Source organism: Triturus cristatus, chromosome 3_1, assembly GCF_964204655.1.
Source record: "Triturus cristatus chromosome 3_1, aTriCri1.1, whole genome shotgun sequence".
Taxonomy (NCBI): domain Eukaryota; kingdom Metazoa; phylum Chordata; class Amphibia; order Caudata; family Salamandridae; genus Triturus; species Triturus cristatus.
In genome coordinates this window covers 237856038-237880369 of record NC_140583.1, presented here as the reverse complement: position 1 = coordinate 237880369, position 24332 = coordinate 237856038, and the positions used below count along the sequence as shown (strand labels likewise).

Sequence of the window (24332 nt, the reverse complement as noted above, 5' to 3'; positions counted from 1 at the left end):
GGTGAATGTATGACATTGTTCTGCATTCTGTCCATCAATTGTTGTTTTTGCATTTGTCACCCCGAGTGGGACGGGTATGCTCAGACGTGAGTCCCGGGCTCTCCATGCCTCTGGAATCAAGCTACCCTGGCTGAAGAGGGGTGAAACCCCGAAACCGGTCCTAGGATGCTTGTTTCCAGTCCAGGGAGGACCTGGCTTGGCAGTTCGGGCTGGACTGTTCCCATGAGGCACAGGGTCAAGACTGATTTGCATATGGCTGGGTTCAAACTGGAATGGCATGGTGAGCAAAAAAACGATGGATTTAGGCCCAGATCTCTGTACTGGGGTGAATGTATGACATTGTTCTGCATTCTGTCCATCAATTGTTGTTTTTGCATTTGTCACCCCGAGTGGGACGGGAATGCTCAGACGTGAGTCCTGTGCTCTCCATGCCTCTGAAATCAAGCTATCCTGGCTGAAGAGGGGTGAAACCTCGAAACCGGTCCTAGGATGCTTGTTTCCAGTCCAGGGAGGACCTGGCTTGGCAGTTCGGGCTGGACTGTTCCTATGAGGCACAGGGTCAAGACTGATTTGCATATGGCTGGGTTCAAACTGGAATGGCATGGTGAGCAAAAAAACGATGGATTTAGGCCCAGATCTCTGTACTGGGGTGAATGTATGACATTGTTCTGCATTCTGTCCATCAATTGTTGTTTTTGCATTTGTCACCCCGAGTGGGACGGGTATGCTCAGACGTGAGTCCCGTGCTCTCCATGCCTCTGGAATCAAGCTATCCTGGCTGAAGAGGGGTGAAACTCCGAAACCGGTCCTAGGATGCTTGTTTCCAGTCCAGGGAGGACCTGGCTTGGCAGTTCGGGCTGGACTGTTCCCATGAGGCACCGGGTCAAGACTGATTTGCATATGGCTGGGTTCAAACTGGAATGGCATGGTGAGCAAAAAAACTATGGATTTAGGCCCAGATCTCTGTACTGGGGTGAATGTATGACATTGTTCTGCATTCTGTCCATCAATTGTTGTTTTTGCATTTGTCACCCCGAGTGGGACGGGTATGCTCAGACGTGAGTCCCGTGCTCTCCATGCCTCTGGAATCAAGCTATCCTGGCTGAAGAGGGGTGAAACTCCGAAACCGGTCCTAGGATGCTTGTTTCCAGTCCAGGGAGGACCTGGCTTGGCAGTTCGGGCTGGACTGTTCCCATGAGGCACCGGGTCAAGACTGATTTGCATATGGCTGGGTTCAAACTGGAATGGCATGGTGAGCAAAAAAACGATAGATTTAGGCCCAGATCTCTGTACTGGGGTGAATGTATGACATTGTTCTGCATTCTATCCATCAATTGTTGTTTTTGAAGGTGAATAGTGGGCACAGCTACACATGACATGACACATGAAGAGAAAGAACCTACCTGTGGGTGAGGAGGGGTTCGCATGTGAAATTAAGAAATATCTGGGAAGAGTAGGCACATTACAGGCAACAGCAGGACAAGCATCCTAGTCCTCACAGGCAAAATAGCATGTGAAGAAGCAAACTGTGTTTCCTTGTAAAGAAGCATAAGCTGGGAAATACAAGTGGAAGCAAAATGGATATCTGAGGGGCTTCATATTTTAGGGAATCTTTCCTCACACAAGTACAGCATAGGCATCACTGGTGCAAATTCTCCATACCCATTTCGAATTTAAAATACTGTGATAATCAGTCAATGAGGGGAAGGTTATTTAGAATTTACATAGGAGTAAGCATTTTACAGTGTAATTCCTATTGCATTTTATGTTTTCTACACTAGCAATCACAGGAAGGACCTCAAATGTGGCATGAACGCAACACTTCACCTGGAATAAGCTCTTTTTGAGGTATAGGGTAAATCTGGACACATTTCTCGAAGATTTGTATCCAAGGGTAAAGCATGTGAGTAATTTTAAGATCTGATTGGCTAAGGAAGCATTTTTTACAACGCTCAATTTGCTATCCATGCAAGATCCACCATTAAATGATAGGGTTGGCTGTGAAAGGGATTTGCAAATATTAGTGAACCTCACATCACAGAACAAAATGGGCAGCGACGTAACAATAGCCCCGCAGCCCTCGCAGTGTGAGGGGGTGACTTCTAGGGGTTCCCTGCAGGACTGTGCACGGGCCCCTGTCCAGAGAGCTCCTTACTGTATCTGGAGTGTGGGGGCCCCTTCCTTGTACATTCCAGGGGGGCCCCTTCAAGTTTTGTTACACCACTGAAAATGGGAATTATTAGAAAGCAGGTGATTTATCTCCTCACCCAACGGTGGATGAGTAGAGATCATAAAGAGACTCATAGTACCTTCACAAGCACCAAAGAAATCCCAGTTGTCTCTGTAGTGTCCGTAGATCTACACACTGACGCCATTTTGGTGCTTATTAGGTCAACAGATATCCTTGCAAGCCCTGCATAAAAAACTGTGAACTGCTGTAAGGATGATGAAGGTGCTGACTAGGGAGGATGTTTAAGGGCCACAAAAGGAGGATGCTGCTCCCCCCACCCCAAACACGGGGAAACTCCAAGATCCAGAGATCCAGAGCTCCAAAATCTGATATGCAAGTCTCCATCCTGGAGCAGCCTGCATTCTGCTGATCCATTCAAAGGATCTGACCTCTGTCTTGGATGCACAGATCCCTTTCACAGTGTTGCTGAGAAGAAAATAACATAAAAAGCAAGCCAACACTGTTCTAGGGCACATGCCATGCATTCAGCTGTGCAAAGAAGGTTGCTGGGTCACAGTGGCTAGTGTAGGTCGTGGGAAGCATAGGCCGTGCCCTGTGCCTGGAGCTTGCTGTTCACTGCCAACTATTATGTGCAGTTAGTTCTAGGAGAACTGGACTAGAGGCATGGTGTGACTGAGGTTGTGCATGATTGTTTCTGTGTCGGTGCACCACATGAGGTGCAGATAGGATGGGTGCAGGGCATAGATGAAGGGTACACCTCGTGCCCTGCTCCCAGAGATGCTGTGTCTGGCTGAACGAGGTGTACAGCAGATTGCTGATTTTGCACAGGGCCGAAGTATAACATTACAAAACTTTTGAAAAATCACTGAGAAACATTTAAAGCAGAGATGTAGTTATAAGTTAAGAAATATTATCTGTTATTGAAACACTTTGAAATCCCCCTAGAAAATGTCAGTTGAGTAGACTTTATTGCAACGATACAAATTGTATAAAGCGCTATAATTTACGAGATACAAGCCCTTCTCTCAAGGATCACTCATGCCTTGATGCTTCGATATTCCAAAACGATTACTGACATGGTCCATATAGTTGCAGTTACTATATGTCAGTGCGCGCCTTTACACATACTGTTTCTCTGCTCTACTTTGATGCTCTGAGCCAAGTCCTGTATCTGGTTGGAACTTGCAGAGTTTCTCTACGGTGAATTACGAGGAGTTACATATAAACTCAGGGAGATTCTGCAGAGTTCCGCCATAGGTTTGAAATATGCACTTTGTGCTCCACGCACTGCAATTTAGTGCCAGTGGCGTGAGCAGTGCTGAGAAAATCAGTGCAAACGGCGCCATGCAGTGCGCAAGAGCGCGTGGGCATTGTAGATGATTTTGCTGCTGCTCAAGAGGAAACCTACCTGGCCGGCATCATATCTACTCAAGAGGCAGCCCTCTCACCGTGACCGCCCATGACCATGCCTGCGTTAGGAAATTACACTAGGGGGCTCCAAATCCCGCTCTCATTTGGGAGCCTCGTGGGAAAAATTCCACCAAGTGTCAGTTGCCAACATTTGGCTTGAACTCCGCATTACAAGAGTAACGCAGAGTCACCAAATTCTGGCAAATCTGCGGGCGGAATGACGCATTCCATCCACCCCTAGTTCTAACGCTTGTGCAAATATTAAAATTCACCTGATTGGTAATTTTTTTTAATTAAGACAATCATTAGGAAATGGACAAAATTACCAGCTGATCATTTCTCTCCAGACTTATTGTGACTCGTACCCCTGGGCGAATTTACCATCCTGTCCCAAGTTAAGAAGTTTGAAATAAGGGTTAGCATACAGTATACGAATTTGCTCACCCAGTCACCACAGATATTCTGGGATCTTTTACCTGTGTGAAAGGAGGCTGTGCGTGCAGATCAACGACTGTTAGGCTAGGCTTACCTGGTGACTTGTAAGATGCTTTAATAAAGACGCTACTCAAAGGATTGACAGCAGGATGCAAGGAATTTTTGGGTCCCAAGCCGGATTTGAAAAGCAGGATGTACTAGTAGAACAACATGTGCCCTACTCCTTTGCCAAATTTCACATGTTATTCACTTTCATCTCACCTTTCTTTAGTTTTGTGCAGCCTCAGTAACCTCTTTTGAAGCACCTGAATTCAATATCTCGGGCTCTCTGTTCGTGGTGGTAGGCTGCTCCGCGATCTCAGCCAAACTGTGGCTACAATCGTGCTCAAAAGAGTAGATGCATTCTACGCCTGTTCCTGATTCAGCAGAACAGGCACTTCAGGGCCCTCTGCCCTTTCATTGAACTGATGGAACAGCTCACTATTTGTGTTTACGTTTGCCGCTATAGGACTGCTCCTATCATGGTTGCCCTTGCGGTCAGTTGGGTGTTTGAAAGTTTCCTCCTGCCAGGTCTGCTGCAGAAAGAGGCGACTCATGTGACCGGGTAGGTGTCTTGGATGGCTGTGCTATTAGTGCTGCACTGAACAAAGCTGGCTGCATGCATCTTTCTGGATGCTCACAGCAGAGCTGGAAATAACTGAAGCAGGCGCTGCACTGCCTTATTTATCACTTGCCAGTGATTTTGCTTGTAAGGTGAAAAGTGAGTGCACAAGTCCAATATGCCTTGTTGAGTGGCTCTTTAAAGCTTCTCCTGTCCTTCTGCTTACCAATCAAATTGCTTCTTCTTTTGAAAATGAGGGCCATGTTACCTCCAATTAGAGTCCCTTTCAGAACTCACCCCTCTTAAATTAAAGGTGGTTTCATCCTAATATCCTGTACTTTGGACATCAAAAAATGGCTTTAAGCTAGTGATTCTTCCTGCTTATATCTGCTTCACAACCTCCATAGCTCCTGAATACTAGGTGGTCTGAATTTTGCAACCCCTGCGTAAACCGCTGTTTGCTCAGGGAGCGGAATTCCAAGTTGGGTGGAACTTACTGCATCCAGTAATTACCAGGTGCATCTAATATCTCATCCTAAGTTACATTTAGTCAGGTCAAACCTGCCGGAATTTACAAGGAAAAAATTGTACAGTTCTTTGCGTGCCATGCTGACCTGCATGTTATTCCTCATAGAGGGTGCTATTTATTGCACTCAAAAAATAAAGTACCCCTCGGTATTGATATTTATCTGGTGCGCTAAAGAGCACCTGGCTTCAGCCAAACTCTGAATTTGGAGCATAGAGTCTTGGCCACTAGTTTTGACCCATTAAATTTACTAGACAGTTACCTCCATGGCATAGAGCACCAACATTTACAGTTTTTGATGTCCTATATTTTTTTTTTTTTCCAAGAGATGTGTAAGCAAGAATAAGGTTAGACATTCAGTAATATAATTAATAAATAACACCTGTGGTATTAATAGTGAGTCATTCTTTTCATGTGTGAGATTTTAAAGTTCTGATATTTATAATTTGACCTGATTAAATGATACATGTATTTTTACATGATTTGTTTGATCTAAATTGTAATAAAAGGCAACTTTTTTTGTTCTTTGGGCGGATTAAGATGGCATTGAATAGTAACAATGGTTTCTCGTATTCTGAGGAGCATTAGGAAATTTACAAAAGATTTGCACCCTCAGACATTCAGCAGATCATTGTATTTACTGTGTATTGTGTGATATGGTGCCTTTTGTGAACTAGAAGTTTACAATTTTCGTCTAACAATAATAAAAAAAAAAAAAAAAAAAAAAAAAAAAAAAACAAATCATCGGAGTTAGTAGTTCCAGATGTTCTTTTCTTCTTCATAGATTTTTTTTTATGTTGAGCCTAGGAAGCGCATGTGTAGAGACATGCTGTGTTCACTCTGTGGGCTTAAAGCCCCCCCATTGCTTTTTTATTCGTCCCTTTGATTGTTCTTCAAAAATGCTTGCTTGCTAGTGGTTAAGCCTTCCTCTTTGTCCCTCTTTTTTGTGTTTGGTTTCCTCCCACAGAGCACCGGCTAATTACTGTTAACATTGCTCTTCTCGGTTTCTGTGTTCATTTGGGGGACAATTGTTTTCTTTGATGCATACTAGTGTCACTGTTTGCCTGTCTTCGGCAGTTCAGCTTCAGCGCCTGTCACTTAATCTCCCCGTCCTTTTCAAGTACCGAGATGAAATGTCAGACGCTTGAGATGCAGTTTTCGAAATTGCCTCTCTAATTTTCTTTGAGTGAGAAGATTTCCCCCAAACCCATCCCGCTTCGCTGCTTGTTTCTTTAGCGAGCCTCGGTCACTGGACCTTCTGCTGCCCAACCTTGTAGCGCAGTTAAGGGCAAGGCTTGGGCAACTCCCATCACATTTTCTCAGAAGCTTGTTTATATAATGTGAACTCAGTGACCCGAAGGTTTTGGGGTGTTTTACATAAGAGTAAACTTGACTAACCTAAAGGTATTGAAGTGATTTACTAAAGCGCCAGTTACAATACACAAAGTCAGGTTAATTTGTTTGAGTTTTAGGTGCACGGAGATTAAGTGATGCAGATGCCGCCACTGTTTATTCATAATTTCCCCTCTACCTGGCAAATGGGAGAAGCATTCATCCTTCCCACATCGCTGCATACCCATTGCCTCTTCTTGTTGTCCTCATCCTCTCCGGGCTCCCATTTCAAAGCACATTAATGGCAGCTACCCAGGGACAGTGAGACATTTATTATTATATAATGTGAACTCAAGCCACCCGAAGGTGTTGGAACAATTTGCATGAGCACTAGTCACATTATGCAAGGTCAGATACATTTGTGGGGGCATTTTTATAGAGCGCAAACTCGACTTACCCTAAGGACTTGGAGCACTTTACAAAAGTGCCAGTTACTATTACAAAAAGTAAGGTTAATTATTTTGGATTTAGGTGCGCAGAGATTAAGTGATGTCGATGCAGTCCCTGTTTAGTAATTATTTCCCCTTTACCTTACAAATGGGAACATTTAGTTATTATTGCTACTTCCAGTGCTCCTATACCCAGGGTTCCAGGACAGAGGGCAAACCGAGGGCTTGCTGGTAAATTGATGGTGCGAGTAGTGTTTTAAATGGAAAACTCTGAAGAAAGGTGCCTGGTGAATTGAGACCGGGGGGGGTGGGGGGGGGGGAAGGGATACGACATCTCCTCCATTGGAAAGATGGTTTGTTTCATAGGCTGTTCAATACTCTAGTGATGTTGTCGCAAACAGAATTTTATAGTGCTGTCGACTTGCATCGAGGCACTTGTCTTTTTGTCCGTGCATTAAAAAGCCTTGGAATGTATCCATAAATCTTTCCTGAGGCAATAATGTATTCCTGAATTACACTGCATGACGCATTGTGCAGTAATCGTATAGCTCTACATTTCCTTGGACCACGACACCCAGGATAATGTGCTGCATGGCTAAACACTTATAAGGTTCCAAAGGTGAGACCTTTTGACTATGCCAAGTCGTTTGCTGTGGGTGTTGCATATACAATCTACAGGCATAATGAGGCAAAATCCAACGTACTTAGTTTTTCGACTAGATTTTAATGTGATGTAGTAGAAGATGATAATTCAGTTAATGGTTACTTACTTTCTTTCTGAAAATTATATTAATTTGCCTTAATCTCATTTTCCCCAATTCTGGTAGACGTTATAAATTCACCTTGATAAAATACTTGCCACACAGCCATGCCACCCTCTAAATAATGGTTGCAATCTAAATTCAAGAAAAATGCAGATTGTGTTGGCATGCAAATTCTTGTTGCTGGACACATCTTCTTTAGCTTTATAGAGAACACGCAAGAGTTCAGAGTAGGACTGCATGATTTGCTCAGCATGTCTCATGTACGTGGAACAATTAGAGACACATTCAACTTCTTCCAAGCATGTTTCAAGCATCATGGGGTTACGCACATTTATTTCAAACAAATTACGTGGCAGATTCGAGAATTGTAGTCTCAGGGTGAACTGTATATTATACCTTCAGCTGAACAGTCATACTCTTCAGTATTGAGTGGAGAGTTTATATATTCTAAAGAAAATACATTCAACTTGGATTTGGGTATTCTTCAAATTGAAACACTGTTGAGAAGACGTATGTACAACTATTTGTTGTATCTATCCTCGAAGTTTGATGCAAAAAGCTTACGAAAAAACTGCAAATAATGTATCCTACTTTTCAGCATTTATATTTGCCAGTAAGCAAATTGGCTATGAACTACATTTCCCTGCACAAATGTTCAATTTTCTCAAAATTTCTGTTTGGCATTATGGACCGGCAACTGTAGTGGGACTTTAGTAGTTCCCATCTTTAAAACATGCTCATCTGACTCTTGCAATGACCATGCCATACGGCTTATACCTTCCCAGTAAAACTGTGCATTTGTTGGACAATATAAATGTCAGAATTGTGCCAGACTGATTTCATGCACACCCTCAGGATATATTGGCCAATATTCCTGCTAGCTCAAAGTGCACCATCTACACCCAAATCTGAATCCGGTAACAGGTGAATTATGCAACCTCAGAACATGACAATCCTGACTATTCAAGGAAATTGTGATAATAGATCTAGAATCCTTTCATTTGGTTACCAATGCATACCCAAAGAAATGCAAAAGACATACTCAGCAACACGTTTTAATATTTATTGAAGCATTCTGATTCTTGTATGAAATATGTGTGCTGCGATAATCAGTAGAATGAAACAGAATAATGTAATGAGCCATATGAGAATAATGAAAAAGATTAACAATTCCATCATTGAATGGTATACCAGTGAATATATGCTGGCACATAAGTACTGTGTTATAGAGTACTCCTACCTAGCACTTCCTAACCTAGTTTGCCTAGATTGGTGATCTGCCAAATCCCTGTCGAGTAGTCTAACTCCTCATTACCTGAGGGTAAGTGTCATCAGGCTGCCTGTCTTGGTCCTACGATGGTCATCTGTCTTTGCAGGGGTAAACAGGAATCAACTGGGCTGGAATTCTGTCATGCAGCAACCTCGCAGTGTCAGCAACATTCTCCTCTAATTTAAACAAGAAGGCTATGCTGTATATATAATAACACCCATGCTGCCATGCTGCAGCCCTAGTCAGGCCGCTAATGTTTATCCTATTCTGATAGCTTAGTCACCTATCAGACGACAACAAACAGAAACATTTGTGCAATAAACTTTATCCTTTGTACAAATATTCAAGGTGTTCTGAGAGTATGCCTACAAAGTGGAAATGTGAAAAATGTAGTTTCAGAGAATATTATCCTGCTCGACCCACAAGCAAATGTATGTCAAATATCACTGCGTGAGAAAAAGGGCAACTTAAGAAACATGAGCATGTAAAATGGTGATGTTTTTTACCTAGGCCTATTCTAACCATATGCAACCCATCAAATATATTTTGAGTGGACTAAGTCTGAATTTTAAAGTCTATGGGCCCGATTCACAGAACTAACTTAAGACAAAATCCTAAACTTACTACCATTTTGGTATTCACAGAAGGCACTTACTCATTTTGGTATTCACAGAAGGCACTTACTCATTTCGGTATTCACAGAAGTTAGGAGTCCTAACTTTAGGACTCCTAAATGCCTTCTGTGAATACCGAAAGTCTTAAAATTAGGATTTTTCTCAGTTTAGTAGTAGTATAGTTAGGACTCCTAACTTTAGGACTCCTAAATGCCTTCTGTGAATACCGAAAGTCTTAAAATTAGGATTTTTCTCAGTTTAGTAGTAGTATAGTTAGGACTCCTAACTTTAGGACTCCTAAATGCCTTCTGTGAATACCGAAAGTCTTAAAATTAGGATTTTTCTCAATTTAGTAGTCCTAAATCTAAACTTAGGACTACTAAATTGAGAAAAATCCTAATTTTAAGACTTTCGGTATTCACAGAAGGCATTTAGGAGTCCTAAAGTTAGGACTCCTAACTTCTGTGAATACCGAAATGAGTAAGTGCCTTCTGTGAATACCAAAATGAGTAAGTGCCTTCTGTGAATACCAAAATGGTAGTAAGTTTAGGATTTTGTCTTAAGTTAGTTCTGTGAATCGGGCCCTAACTAATTGTTCCTGTTGCTATTCCTCTCGCACCCTTATTGAGCAGTCCACACTCGCTGAATGACAGATGCTCATGCACACTTCTGTTCTGTACTAGGAGTGTGCATAAACTAAGGGCCTCATAATCAGTGTTTTAATGGTTGCAAATGCTCAGATTCGGTAAACCTGAAGGTTTGTGATGATAAAAACACTTTTTAATATGTGCTAAACCCAGTAAATGATTTGAAAAAGGTTTTACGAATTGTTAAATGTGTTAAGAAAACTACACAGAATTGCTATTAGGAAGGGGTGTGTTAGGGGCACCATTTCCAAATACTTATTCCTTATAGTATGTATTCATGTTTTGTGACTGAAATCCAGTTGCAAACCATTAAAATGTTATCAGCAACTCAAAGGAAGGGGTAAACTGGATGGGGTTCTGAAGACAGCCCTCCCACTTTGTAAATGTTGACAAAAATGTTTTTTAGGAGTAGGCAATGTTCCTGCGGACCATTGCCTATTCCTAAAAAAGGTTTGTGCAACTTTTAATTTTTTAATCAATTCAATCAATCAACAAAGCTTTATTCGATTAAAAAATAATCATAAAAGCGCAAATTCATAATCCAATGCAGCCATTTTAAGAAATATTGTTTTATTTAAAAACAATCACAGAATTGTGGTCTGCTGACTCCAGCAGGCCACCATCCCTGTGATAGTGGCCAAATCAAGTGTGCATCACTTTGTGATCTACAATAGTCAACATTGATGATGTAGGTCAAATTGTAACCCACTATGATTCTATATTTTGTGAACTGACCTACTATTATATATATTAGTTATCAAAATCTAAAATAATTCAGTAAAACCCAGTGTGCAATTTGCGAACCCTTCTTTTACTAAACAAATTCTTTGTACATGAGGCCCCAAATTTCTAATCAGGAAGTTCTGTGAAATTCTGAAGTTTTTAAGTTTATGATGTATGAAGGTTGTGAACCCATGCTATTGCTCAAGGTTGAGATTCCTGGAAAAACAGATTTGGACAAGTGTGTTCGGACAAAACACATTTATACACGAACAAACATGCTTTTTAATGGATTTCTTCAACCTTTAAAAGTTTGATTTGTTTAATAAAAAAAAGCCTGAAGTTTATACTAATGAAGTCCTACTTCTGTGGACACCCCCACACTATAACAGTCATTTGCTCAAATACACCTCATACTCACATGTTGAACTTTAACCAATGCGTGTAAAGCTTTCTGAGGGCCCTAATGGGCATAACGTCTAAACTATATAAAACTAGAGGTTACTGCAGCATTCTCAATCACTAAATGAATGTATTGTGACAAATGGTCTTTCACTAAATTCCCATTCTTGAGACATTGCTTATTAAGTTTTTGTTTAATAAATTTGACACAGTATTTATATTAGTGAGAAAATATCTTATACAATTTGTATTATGTTTTAAAGAGTGGACAATGCAGAGGATCCAGTGTACGAGAGCTTGGAAGAGTTTCATGTGTTTGTTTTGGCTCACATACTAAGAAGACCTATTGTGGTTGTGGCAGATACCATGTTAAGAGACTCAGGTGGAGAAGGTAAGTCCTTAACAAATGAAGTTTCAAATCATTAAACAGTGCAATGAACCTTTCTCAATATAAGTTAACATTTCCTTATGAATATGAATTAATACATCTACAAGGAAAAACATGTTATGATTTTGGGTGCATAGGCATAACTAATTGGCCTGGTGTGCAGGACAGTGGAGACTATCACACTCAGCAAGGGTTTAGTTGTTGCCTATAGAACAGAAGTACATATACTTGTCTTTAATGAATAGCTTGCTTTAGTTGCCTTCATTCACATACTATAGGAGGCAACAACTATGGGCCTGATCATGATGTCGGGTGGAAAGGCTCCAACCAGCGCTCAGAGGCTTTCCGCCCAGCATCGTAGGTTTCTTTCTGACCGCTATATAAGGATGACGGCAGCCAGCACAAAACCAGTAGAGGGATTCCGACATGGTTCCGATGGGATCAAGGAGCCCCTCAGAGGATCAGAAGCCATCATAATCCCCCAATGAAAGGATTATGATGGCACTTTCCAACAGCCATTTCATGTCTGCCTTTCTGACACGAAAAGGCTGTCAGAAAGTGTCTTTGGGGGACTCTAGCAGGTCCCTCTTCCCCCCTGGCCCTCCGCACTGGGTCCTGGGGGGCACTTATCATTCCTGGTCTATGTGGCAGACGCTGTGGGCCTATTCCACCCACCGTTCAAGCTTCCAATGTAGAATGGATGTTTCCGATCGCCCTGTGGACGGTCACATCCAAATCAGGCAAGCAAAACCACCGACCTATGCCCTGGGCCCGACTTACTATGGATTCTGAGCAACTGGGCCAAGTAACCCTACTGCACTAGACTCTCAGTAGGAGCTATGGTTGAGCAGTTCAAGGCTTATTTGAGGGGAAAAGGTAGATGCATGCGACTCATAACTTTAATTTTAGACTTCAAGTCTAACTGTTAGAAATGGGTGTCTCTAGTTGGCAGAGGTAGGTACCTTCATCTAAATAGGGACCCTTGCTTCTAGTCAGGGTAAGGGGATACGCTTCTAAAATAACCCCTGCTCACCCCCTTGGTAGCTTGGCACGAGCAGACAGGCTCATCTCAGAGGCAGTGTGTAAGGAATTTGTGAACATATACAGTAATACAGTGAAAACACTACAAATGGACACTGCACTATTTTAGAAAAACAGGTAATTTTTATCTAAACCAAAACAAGATCAAACAACAAAAATCCAGAATACAATCATCAAGATATCCTTAAAAATAGGTTATTCACTCAAAGTTTGTCGCAACAAATAACTCCACCTGGAGTTATTACGACCTCGTGACAGATAAAAATCCCAAAGTACGGCACCGACCACGAGGTGCGAGGTGTTGAGCGCGGAGTCAAGCAGACCCACAAAGAACAGTACCTTGGAATTGATTAAAGCAAAGACGGTGCACAGTGTCAGAGAGGTGATGCTGCGTTAACGTCGGGCGGCGTTGGTTCCTAACGACCCCAGGGGAGGTGAAACCTCGGTTCCTTACTGCAGTGCAGGGGAGGTGAGACATCAGTTCCTTACCTCGTCGGGGAGATGACGACACAGTGGTGGCGAGGCATCAGTTCCTTATGACAGTGCTGCGTCAATGGATTCAGGAGTCACCCACATCATGTATCAGCTCCGCGTTGATGAAGCACTGGCGTCTGCGAAGTCAGGGCTGCGGTGCGAGTCGGTACGATGCATCATGGACGTCACAAGCGGTGTCCTCAGCTCTGGTGCAGGCAGCGGTCTCAGTGACGGCTTCGGAGTCGATGCGGCACGGCTTCAGCAGGCATCGGGCCTATGGTGCATGTCAGGGCGGTGCGTCGTGCTCTTCACAAGCAGTGCTCACGGCTTCAGTGCAGGTTACGGTGTCGCTCACCGTCGTCGGTGTTGCAATTTCCTTCCGTGGCAGCTGTTACAGCAGTTCCAGATGCAGAGAGACAGAAGAAATTGAGTCTTTGTGTCCCTGAGACTTCAGAACAGGAGGCAAGCTCAATTTCAAGCCCTTGGAGATGTTTTCCTCAAGCAACTAACAAAGCAAACAGCAAAGTCCTTTTCTCCTTTCCTTGGCAGCAAGTAGCCACTGCAGGCCAACCCCAGATAGCGAACAGCACAGGGGCAGTATTCCTCCTCAGCTTCTCTGGTACTTCTCCTTGGCAAAGGTCCCTCTTGAATCCCAGAAGTTATCTAAAAGTCTGGGGTGTGGGCCCCCCTTTTTAAACACAAAAAACCTTTGTTCTCTGAAGGCAGAGAGTGTCTGTACCCAGCCAAAACCAGTTCTGTCCCCACTTGTGCAGCTTCCTGGCAGGAGGTGGAGAAAGCATTGTTGAAGGCAGACCAGGGCCATTCAGGTGAAAGGAAATTTTCTCCCCCTACTCTAAATGTAGCCCAGGTCCATTCAGCCCAGCCCTGACTCAGGCTCTCTGGAGTCATTGCCCCTCTCCAGCCTCTGTCATCCAAAAGCCAGACATGCAATATACAAACCTAGCAGAGGCACACTGGATAGTTAAGCAAGAAAATACCTACTTTCTAAAAGTGGTATTTTCAAACACAGAATGTAAAAATCCCCCTCACTAAAAGATGCATTTTAACATTCTGAGTTCAGGTATACTAAACTTTATTTTCGACCTTGCTCCCAGGGATAGTTATGGTTATAAGATGTTATAAACAAACTCTCCATTCTGTCCCATGGGAACAGTTAGCTTTGCAATAGTGGAAAACTAAATTGGCAATAATTCACTATCAGGACATGCCACACACACCAGGGCATGTCCTACCTTTCACATACACTGCACCCTGACCTCAGGCGTACCTTGGGCCTACCTTAGGGGTGACTGATATGTAAGAAAAGGGAAGGTTAGGGCCTGGCAAGTGGGTGCACTTGCCAAGTCAACATGGCAGTACCAGACTGCACACAGACTCTGCAATGGCAGGTCAGAGTTACATTTTACAGGCTGCTTTTGTGGGTGGCACAATCAGTGCTGACAGCCCATTAGCAGCATTTAATTTACAGGCCCCGGGCACCCAAAGTGCACTGTACTAGGGACTGACTAGTAAATCAAATATCCCAATCATGAAAACACCAATTTATAACAACAATTTACAGGGAGAGCATATGCAATTTAGCACTGATCAGCAGCGGTAAAGTGCCCAGAGTCAGAAAACTACCAACAACAGGTCAGAAAAAATACAGAAGGAAGGCAAAAAGTCCTGGGATGACCCTTCAAAAAGTGCCAACTCAAACACTAACTTTACTACTACAAAAGTTAGACTTTTGCTCTAAGTTTAGACCAAAAGTCTAACTTTAGTAGTAGTAAAGTTAGACTTTTGGTCTAAGTTAGACAGTCAGTCAGTCAGTCAATTACTTTTATTCGATCAATAAAAGATCATAAAAAGAGACAAAACAGACATAAAATCACAGTACGAGAAATACAGAGCAAAAGTGCATCAATTACAAATCTGGTATTGAAAAACATATTCAAAATTTAAAAATATGAAGAGAACATATTTCATCGGTTCAATTCTGAATTAAAAAGAATAAATAGAATTTAGGGATAAAATTTCCATCTAAAAGACTAACAGGGATGAAATAGTCCATAACTACGGGCCACCGCCCGTCACGACCACATCCGTTATGTTAGAAGTATGCCGCTCTCTAGCACGCTTCTTACTAATGCGAACAGCTGCGACTAAAAAGTTTGCCACATAAAAGGCAGTGGTAATGTTAGGCAGGAGTTGCAGGGACAGGAGCGCTGGCCGAACCTAAACATGGCCAGCCCCTTTAAGTAAAGGTAACAGGTATTTTGTCCTAATCTGTACAAAATGCTAACAAAACATAATAAAATGTAATGTGTCTTGGCATGAAAAATTATCACAGTCACATGGGGGCGCATTATCCGGAGTTGCCCACGTGGGATAAAAACCTAGCACATACGGTATCAAGTTTAAGCGGAATTTAATCAGGAGAGACCTATGAAGTGGGCTTGTAACAAATGCCAGGTAGGGTTCAAGGCCAGGAACAGTAATTAACCCATAGTTCCTTCTCACTACCGGCTTGTTTAATTCAATGTCCTCCCTCTCGACCATTAATCTTGTCATTAATGCAGTCTTGATCCCCTTAATGTCCTTCTTGTTAATACATTCAGGGGAATTGAAAAGCTCTGAACGTCCCACTATGCTCAACATCTTTTTAACGTATACTAGCCATGGAATTGTGTGGGCTCTATCCATGGCTAGGCAATCCTTTAGTATTAAATGTGTTAAAGGAATGTCTTGATTAAGCCAGGTTTTAAGCCAACATGTGACAGGTGCCATTTTGATTAAGTCAACAACATACCCCAAACCCAATTCTGAATGTGTTGTAAAAGTGGGTGTGGACTGGGGAACAGACAGCAAGGATCTTAAAAACTTGTTTTCCACCCTCTGGATGGTGTCATTACTAGAATAGCCCCATATGGCAGAGCCATAGGTGGCTATTGCCAGGGATTTAGCTTTATAAACTTTCAAAATGGCCTCCAGGGGGCGACTACCCAACCGTTTGGCAAAGCCAAGTATAGCTGCCGCAGATCTTGCCATTGAGTTGCCTTTTAGTTTATGTTGAGGACCCCATGTGCCCTTCTCGTCAAAAATGACCCCTAGATAGGTAAAAATTGGGACCCTTTTGACCTCGTGGCCTAAACAGAAAAAGGATTTAGATTTCTTTTTCCTACTAGCCTGGCCCGTGATCATGACCTGTGATTTTTGGGTATTAATTTTCAGGTCTAACGATGTCATAAAGTCACCGAAAGAGGCCAATAGTCTGTCAAGAGCCACCCCTGAACGCGCCAGAAGGACGGCGTCGTCCGCGTATAGGAGAACTGGGATCTTGGTGTCTCCTACACGTGGAACACCCACCGCTGCGTTGGCCAGGGCTGGGTCCAGGGCATTGATGTAAAGCGTGAAAAGGAGGGGTGCCAGTATGCATCCCTGCCTTACACCTCTCTCTGACTTGAAGCGGCTGGTACACCTTCCCCCCTGGGTGACTCTCACCGAGGCTGATAGGTCACGATGGAGATCCGCCAAAAATCCAACCAGAGGGGGATCAACTCCATTGTCCAAAAGAATGCTCCACAGTTTCGACCTATTGACTAGGTCAAAAGCTGAGGAGAGGTCCATAAAGGCCATGTACAGAGACCCCTCCTTTGCAATAGTGTATTTGCAAATAAGTAAGTGGAGATTTAAACATTGATCCTGCGTGCTCCTATTAGCCCTGAAACCATATTGGGCGTCAGATAATATACTGTTACCTACCACCCATGTGTTCAATCTGCCCAAGATGACTCTGCCTAAGATTTTGACGGCAGAGTCAATTAGGGAGATCGGCCTATAGCAGGCCGGATCATCCCTCTGGCCTTTTTTAAAAATTGGAATAATTATAGATATCGCCCAGGACTCGGGGATATTCTTGTGTCTCGCAGCATTAAAAACATTAGTTAGTATTTTGGCCCATAGTTTAGGAGCAGACCTGTATAGGTCGGCCGGGACGCCGTCAGGGCCTGGTGCCTTACTCTTAGATGTCTCTTGGATGGCTTTTTCTACCTCCTCCACCCTGAAGGCCGAAACTGGACCAACCTGATTTAAGGATGACAGCCCCTCTGAATTCCCATGCGAGACAGAACTATACATTTTTCCGAAGTGGGCTAACCACTGTTCATCAGGAATACTACATTCCAAGGTCTGATTCTCACTACCGGAAAAAAAGGGGTGATTTATCAATCCCCAAAATTTGGAGCTATCCCGCAAGGTGTCCGGTAACAGCAAATTATTCCAGGCTTCTTCCTGGATCTCATTTTTACGTGCTTTGATAGCCGATTTATACTGTTTCCGCAGAGAAGTGATTAGAGGTCTGTTTCTTGGTTTGCCCTTTATTGCCTTCAAGAGAGCAGAATGGGCCTTAATACAGTTGGTGTTAAACCATTTTTTCCCTGTGACACAACCTGACTTGGGTTTAGTCAGGAGGGCCGCGTTTATGTGTAGGCAAATGATGGCAAAAGCCTCAACTATACTAGAGTTGGTATTGGCATGGTCTAGGCATATATTCATCTCAGGTTCAACCTTAGCCAGGACATCTTGACAGAAAGAGATCAGGGACACCTGAGCCGATTTTACCCTCCTACCCTGGTCTTTTACTACCATAGCTCTAGTTCCCAGGATACTAGGATCTTTAAAGGCCAAAAACCCATCCGAGGCGACCTCTACTATCACCGGATTGTGGTCACTGAATGCGGAGTCCTCCACCCTGTAATTTAAAATCAAAACGGAAAGCAAAGAAGAAACAAAAATGTAATCGATGACTGACCCTGAGTCCGGTCCTTTAAAGGTAGACGGTCTCTGCCCCACCGTGCAGTGACCAGGTTCAGAGAGGTCTGAGGAAGCCAATAGGCTCTCCAAGGCCTCGCCTGATTTGGTATGTTCAAAATGTGTGGGTGATGAGTAGGGAAAACCCTCCTCATCGTCCAAAATGCAACCTAGACTGCAAGGATGGACATTGAAATCACCCATTAAAATTACCTCAAAGCTATTGTGTAGCGCCCTGTATTTATCCAGAACCTCCCCCACGGATTCTAGATGGTAATTTGGACTGACACTATCTTTAGAATTATAAAAATTTATCAAGAGCAGAGAAGGAGAGTTTGCCACCACTAGTTCTACTACTAAGCAGTGTTGGGAGCCAGAATCAACCTGTTTGGCGGATCCTTTCAGGTTCAAGGAAATGAGCAAGGCAAGGCCCCCCTTAGCCCTCCCCGCCAAGCTAGGTGTTGCTGGGATATAAAAATGAACATAGCCGCCCAAAAAAAGGTTGTTTGCTGTGTCCCAAGTTTCCTGCAAAGCGATAATATCATGGGACAGAACATAACCAACCCATAAATCATCCTGGCTTTTGAGTCTGGTGCCGGCAACATTCCAGCTTAAAATTTTGCAAGTGTTTTTTTTGTGGGTTAAGTCATACGACACACTAACATCTACACCCTTTCCCTCAGATCTAGTTCATGGGTTATCAACAGAGGGGGACATGCTAAAAGAAGGCCCCTCCAAGCCCGGTCAGGCTGATGCTTCCGTGTGATATGTGTTATCAGTACTCTGAGTAGGAAGTATTACAAAATTTGGGTTGGTTCCAGTTCTTTCCTGGGTTTGATCGAGGCTTCCAGGAGTGTTAAGGTAAGGATTATAAAAATACCTTAAATCATGGACCCTTATTTCTGACCTATCCCAACTAGGTGGGTGGTCACAAATAAGGCGCACCACTCGGCTGTCCTTGAAGTTAATGATGATACAATCCCCTTGGCCATTTTTTGGTCTAGGACCCACCCAGCTAACTCTTCTGGCAAAGAGAATTTTCCCGTCCAAAAAGTTCGGGATAGGTCTCTTTTGATTGAGCCAGAAAATGACTTTATTTTTAAGTTGTTGATAAGATTCCTTTGTGTCGCTCTTCAATTCCGGAACACCGGATAAAACAACAACATAGGGAATAGATTCAGGAGGTAGATGGATGCAGACATTAGAGGATTTAGAGGATTTAGTTATCCTGTCTCCATGATCTATGTTTAAACCTTTGTGTGATGACCTACTAACCGATTTAGTTCCGGGTAAATCCCTTAGGCCATCCCTATCCTGACTACCACCTTGGGTGCTGGTGTTGTCTGCTATCGAAGTTCTAGGGGGAACTACCCTAGAGTCAACTATAGGGGGTATGACAGTAATGGGGGAAGAAAGTGTCAGAGCAGGAAGGGTATGAGTCACCTTAATGGGATTAACACAGTCCTTGGTGGCTAATTTAATAACATTTTTTAATGAGCAAAAATTATCTAAGATAGTTTGCTCAAGTCGATCTACTTTGTCAGAAACCACCTTTACCCTATCCAAAAGTGGTGATAATAGGGAGCGGACTATTTGTTCAATCTGGGGGATCAGATCATTATGTGGAGGCTGGTCCTGATGTCTATTGACAGTTTCGTCCCCAATAGTGATATCGGCAGGCTGAACCATGCCAGGCTTCGCTGGTGGGCAAATCGTGATGTTAGAATGTTTTGCCAATCTCCCGCCCTGGGATAGCCCGTCTCTCTTCCTCTTACAGGCTGCACTATTACTACCCTTTTTTTGGGCTCTTGTCTGTGGATGACTAGGAACAGATTGAGAATGAATCAAAGCACTAGTGACTGTAAGGGGAGCCTCTCTCGGGGCGTCATTTGTGTCATTCTGATCGGCTATTGTAGCGGTGCTAACTGCTAAGTCCCGCTGTTGCCCAATATCTTCCGCGCCGTGCAATACAGAGTTCTTGGGGGATTTTACTAAGGCAAGTAAGCCTAATGAGGAGCGTCTAGCTTGGCTTAGCTCGGCAGATAGCCGGCGCTCGGTGATAGCTAGTTCTTGTTCTAAGACCGAGACAGCTCTCGTGATAAAATGATCCATAGTACCAGACACAGACCCACCTCCTCCCAAACGCTTCCCCTTGCCTGCCATCAGGCAATATATACACCCCTATCACAAGATACAGTCCCAGGACAGTGTTGGAGATATGGTGTGACGATAGTCCAAGTGTTAAGTCACAGTACTGCTTTTCACCTTACCAACCAGAGGGATCAGCCGCCTCAAATCATACATATGCAATACAAACTACTCGTATCACAAATGACAAAACAAAGTGCAAATCTACCTTCCTGGTGATGCACGCTTAGAAGTGTTAGAGGGGTGGCCCAGTCCAGTCAGGTCCAGGCAGTGACGGGCAAGGACGGGCCCGCCCTTGGCCCGGGCTTCGCCCGGGCGCGGCCCGCGCGCGTCCCGCGCTGCGGTGCTACTGGGGGCCTGAAGTAGGACCCGGGCACTGCGTGATGACGTCTGCAGTGCGCGCCGGGCGCTATGGCCTCTGGGCAATGTAGTCTTTCCCGTGCCGTTCCCCTCACGGCGTGAATGCAGGCAAGGTCCGAGGCAGGGATGTCAGGACTATGCCCCTCGCAGGAGCCGTTCCCCTCACGGCTGGCTCGATGGAAATGAAGAGATGTCAACAACCAGGTATGTGCGCGTCCCGCGCTGCGGTGCTACTGGGGGCCTGAAGTAGGACCCGGGCGCTGCGTGATGACGTCTGCAGTGCGCGCCGGGCGCTATGGCCTCTGGGCAATGTAGTCTTTCCCGTGCCGTTCCCCTCACGGCGTGAATGCAGGCAAGGTCCGAGGCAGGGATGTCAGGACTATGCCCCTCGCAGGAGCCGTTCCCCTCACTGCTGGCTCTATGGAAATGAAGAGATGTCAACAACCAGGTATGTGCGCGTCCCGCGCTGCGGTGCTACTGGGGGCCTGAAGTAGGACCCGGGCGCTGCGTGATGACGTCTGCAGTGCGCGCCGGGCGCTATGGCCTCTGGGCAATGTAGTCTTTCCCGTGCCGTTCCCCTCACGGCGTGAATGCAGGCAAGGTCCGAGGCAGGGATGTCAGGACTATGCCCCTCGCAGGAGCCGTTCCCCTCACGGCTGGCTCGATGGAAATGAAGAGATGTCAACAACCAGGTATGTGCGCGTCCCGCGCTGCGGTGCTACTGGGGGCCTGAAGTAGGACCCGGGCGCTGCGTGATGACGTCTGCAGTGCGCGCCGGGCGCTATGGCCTCTGGGCAATGTAGTCTTTCCCGTGCCGTTCCCCTCACGGCGTGAATGCAGGCAAGGTCCGAGGCAGGGATGTCAGGACTATGCCCCTCGCAGGAGCCGTTCCCCTCACGGCTGGCTCGATGGAAATGAAGAGATGTCAGCAACCAGGTATGTGCGCGTTAGACATTTGGTCTAAACTTACACCAAAAGTCTAAATTTACTAGTAGTAAAGTTAGACTTCAGGTCTAAACTTAGACTTTTGGTCTAAGTTTACATTTGTGAATCAGGTCCGTTGACTTTTATGCACTGCAGGCCAAATTACAGTGGCCCCTGCTGGCATATGGGGTAGTCACAACAATGCAGTACGGGCTTCAGGCTACCCGCACAGCCTTTTTACTCACAGCTATCTTCACGTCGGCCTTCTCCTAACAAACAGAGGTCATGACCTGATTCTGCACATGGGCAACAACCCATTCGATGCAGCAGCTGTCTCCTCACACTTCACTCTGGGAGTCCTTGTGATAGGGCACTCCATTGGACCTCGCTCCCTCTAATGCTTTTCTCTTCCCCTTAGGGCACACAGGCTCTGGCAAGCAGGCAGATGCTGGAGTTCCAGAGCAGGTGGTCTTGGTAGCACTGGGTGATGTCCCCTTCACCTAGCAGGGAGACTAGCAGGCTTTGTCCCCCAGGTCCTGGTCACAGGCATAAGTCTTACAGAGCTTTCCCTCCTCACACAGCCTGTCTAGCTGCTTGGCAGGAGACAATGTTTGGGGTCTCAACCTCATCTTCTTATAGTTCATTTCCAGACACCAAATGTGATTTAGGGTCTGGTCTTTGAAGTTTTACGTTGGGGGTTCTACTGCTTTTAGGTTTCAGATTTCATTTTGGATTTCAAGACATACATGAATTTACCAATATCGCAGTAGGTATTTAAATGAATCTTACAGCCCTGCTAATGCAGGATAGCTCTTGAATGAAGATACTACAATAAATCCCACAGCTCCCTTCCCCCAGCCCCCAAAAGGAAAGAGGCCCTCCCCCTAGCCACTTGTAGTATTGGTCCCATGTGAGCAGCTAGATCGGTTGTGTATGATTAGTTGCTTTGCCTGGTACAGGCGGTGTGGGTTCGGCGAGTGGTAGTAAGCACAGATATTTAGAACAGGTAAGTTCCCTCAATTCAAAGGTGAGTAGAGACAAGAATGGTTTCCAGAGGTCCTGAAAAGAAGCTGTCTGATTGGCGAGGGCAAGAGACATTCTTTCCATTCTCAAGTTCTGCTATAAGTGGTTTAACCATCCCAGATGTTTGGGGAGCGTGGCTGTCCCCCAGTGAGCCAAGATGTTCTGGAGGGCAGCCATGGGAGCCTGGGCTATCTGTCGACCTCTAAGCGTTTTCGGCAGGACAGTGAGAGCGTTTGGAAGGCCTAGTAACACGTATGCGGGGAAGCAAGGGATTTGTGTATCAAAATGGGTGTCAATGTCATCTAGTACTTGTGACCAGTAGCCAGAGATATGGGGGCACTCCCACAATAGATGGGTTAGTGTACCCAGTGAGCCACATGCTCTCCAACACAAGGGGTCTCAGGCTGGATTGCCTCTGTGAAGTCTTTGAGGGGTTAGGTACCAGTAGGTAACTATTTTGGTGGCAGTCTCTATAGTGGTGATGTAACGTGTTGTGTGGCGCGCTCTGTGATATATATCTGCCCATTCTTTCCCCGAGTGTTCTCCCAATTTCCCACCTCTGTTGCCCGAGGTTTTATCGGTCTTCGGAGCACCCATGAGTATGCAGTATAGTTCTGTTACTAGGCGAGAGTCTGTGTGTTTAGCCGCTAACCATTTCTCAAAGGCAGTAAGGTGTCTCTGTTCTTTATCGTGCACTCCTGCTTGTAGCATCCAGTGTCTGATCTGGTGATAGTGGAAGGATTCAGACTCCGAGAGATTTTGTTGTGAGCAAAAATCTTCAAATGTCAACGGACCAGTAACATGGATGGCTGATAGACCTACGACCCTCTCTGGACCACTGGTTGTAGGCCTCTGCCTCACGACCTAGCGTGAAAGCAGTGTTGCCCACATTGGGGTTCAGCGGCAACGGAAAGGTGGTTAATGTACGGGTCGTGGCTACTTTATCCCTAACCCTCAAGGGTGACCCTGTGACCATCGGGAGGTAGATATTACGGGGGCGGGTCTCTCTAGTGAGAAAGGGTATCCCCCATAGGGACAGGTCGGCTACCTCCCTATCCATGAAAAGCCAGTGCTTTTCGGATTCTGGGCGTGACCATTCCACAAATGATCTTGGCTGCATTGCCCAATAGTACTCCTGTAGGTTTGGGACAGCTAGTCCGGGTTCTACTGCTTTTGAAGTTGTCAGGTCTGCCAGGTTGTCAGTAGCGCCCAAGCCAATAACCCGCCACTAACCTGCAATGTAGAATCCAGCAGAGACGATAGATGAGAAGGTCCCTGACTCCCAAAAACCTACTCCCCAGCAGCGGAAGGTAACCTAACTGCGTGAGATCAGGTCTGTGGGAAAAAAGGGAAGTGGATAACATAAATAGATGAGGCCAGGGATAGGGACTCTCCAGAATGAAGGTCGGGGTTGTAATCTCTTCTGGGAAGATGAGTACCTGCAGACATGGGACGAGAGAGAGAGAGAACCGGTTAACAGGAGACTTCTCTCTATATAATGTGGTGAAGGCACTGGACTACGCCTACCCGCCTGAAAGGAGATGTCTGAAATATACCTTTCTTCTTGCGGAACTCTCCCGTAACCGCACACACCCTTTCCTGGGTTACTCCACAGTTCCCTACAAAGTACTAGGTCTTCGGGAGTGATATTCTCTCACCCCCACAAGCCAATGACGGAACGGGTCCAACCGGGAGCCCTCCGTAGGTGCACTGTCAAGCGAAAGTAAAGTTCGAAATAAACAAATGATAATCCCTTCCTCGGGACTTCGTGGATACTTTTCCGTTTGCGAAGCAGGACGGC

The 24332-nt window shown here is 44.9% G+C and overlaps 1 protein-coding gene and 1 long non-coding RNA gene across 2 annotated transcripts in view; one reads left to right on the top strand and one right to left on the bottom strand.

Moving 5' to 3' along the window:
- The window catches only part of OTUD7A (OTU deubiquitinase 7A), a 1294251-nt gene that overhangs the window by 1132096 nt on the left and 137823 nt on the right, over positions 1-24332 (top strand). The window contains exon 11 of the mRNA XM_085643760.1: positions 11625-11752. Coding sequence (XP_085499886.1) covers positions 11625-11752 — 128 coding nt within the window. The remainder of the gene's footprint in view (positions 1-11624; positions 11753-24332) is intronic.
- Positions 1-24332, bottom strand: part of LOC146859998 (uncharacterized) — a 124200-nt gene that overhangs the window by 34712 nt on the left and 65156 nt on the right. The window lies entirely within an intron of this gene.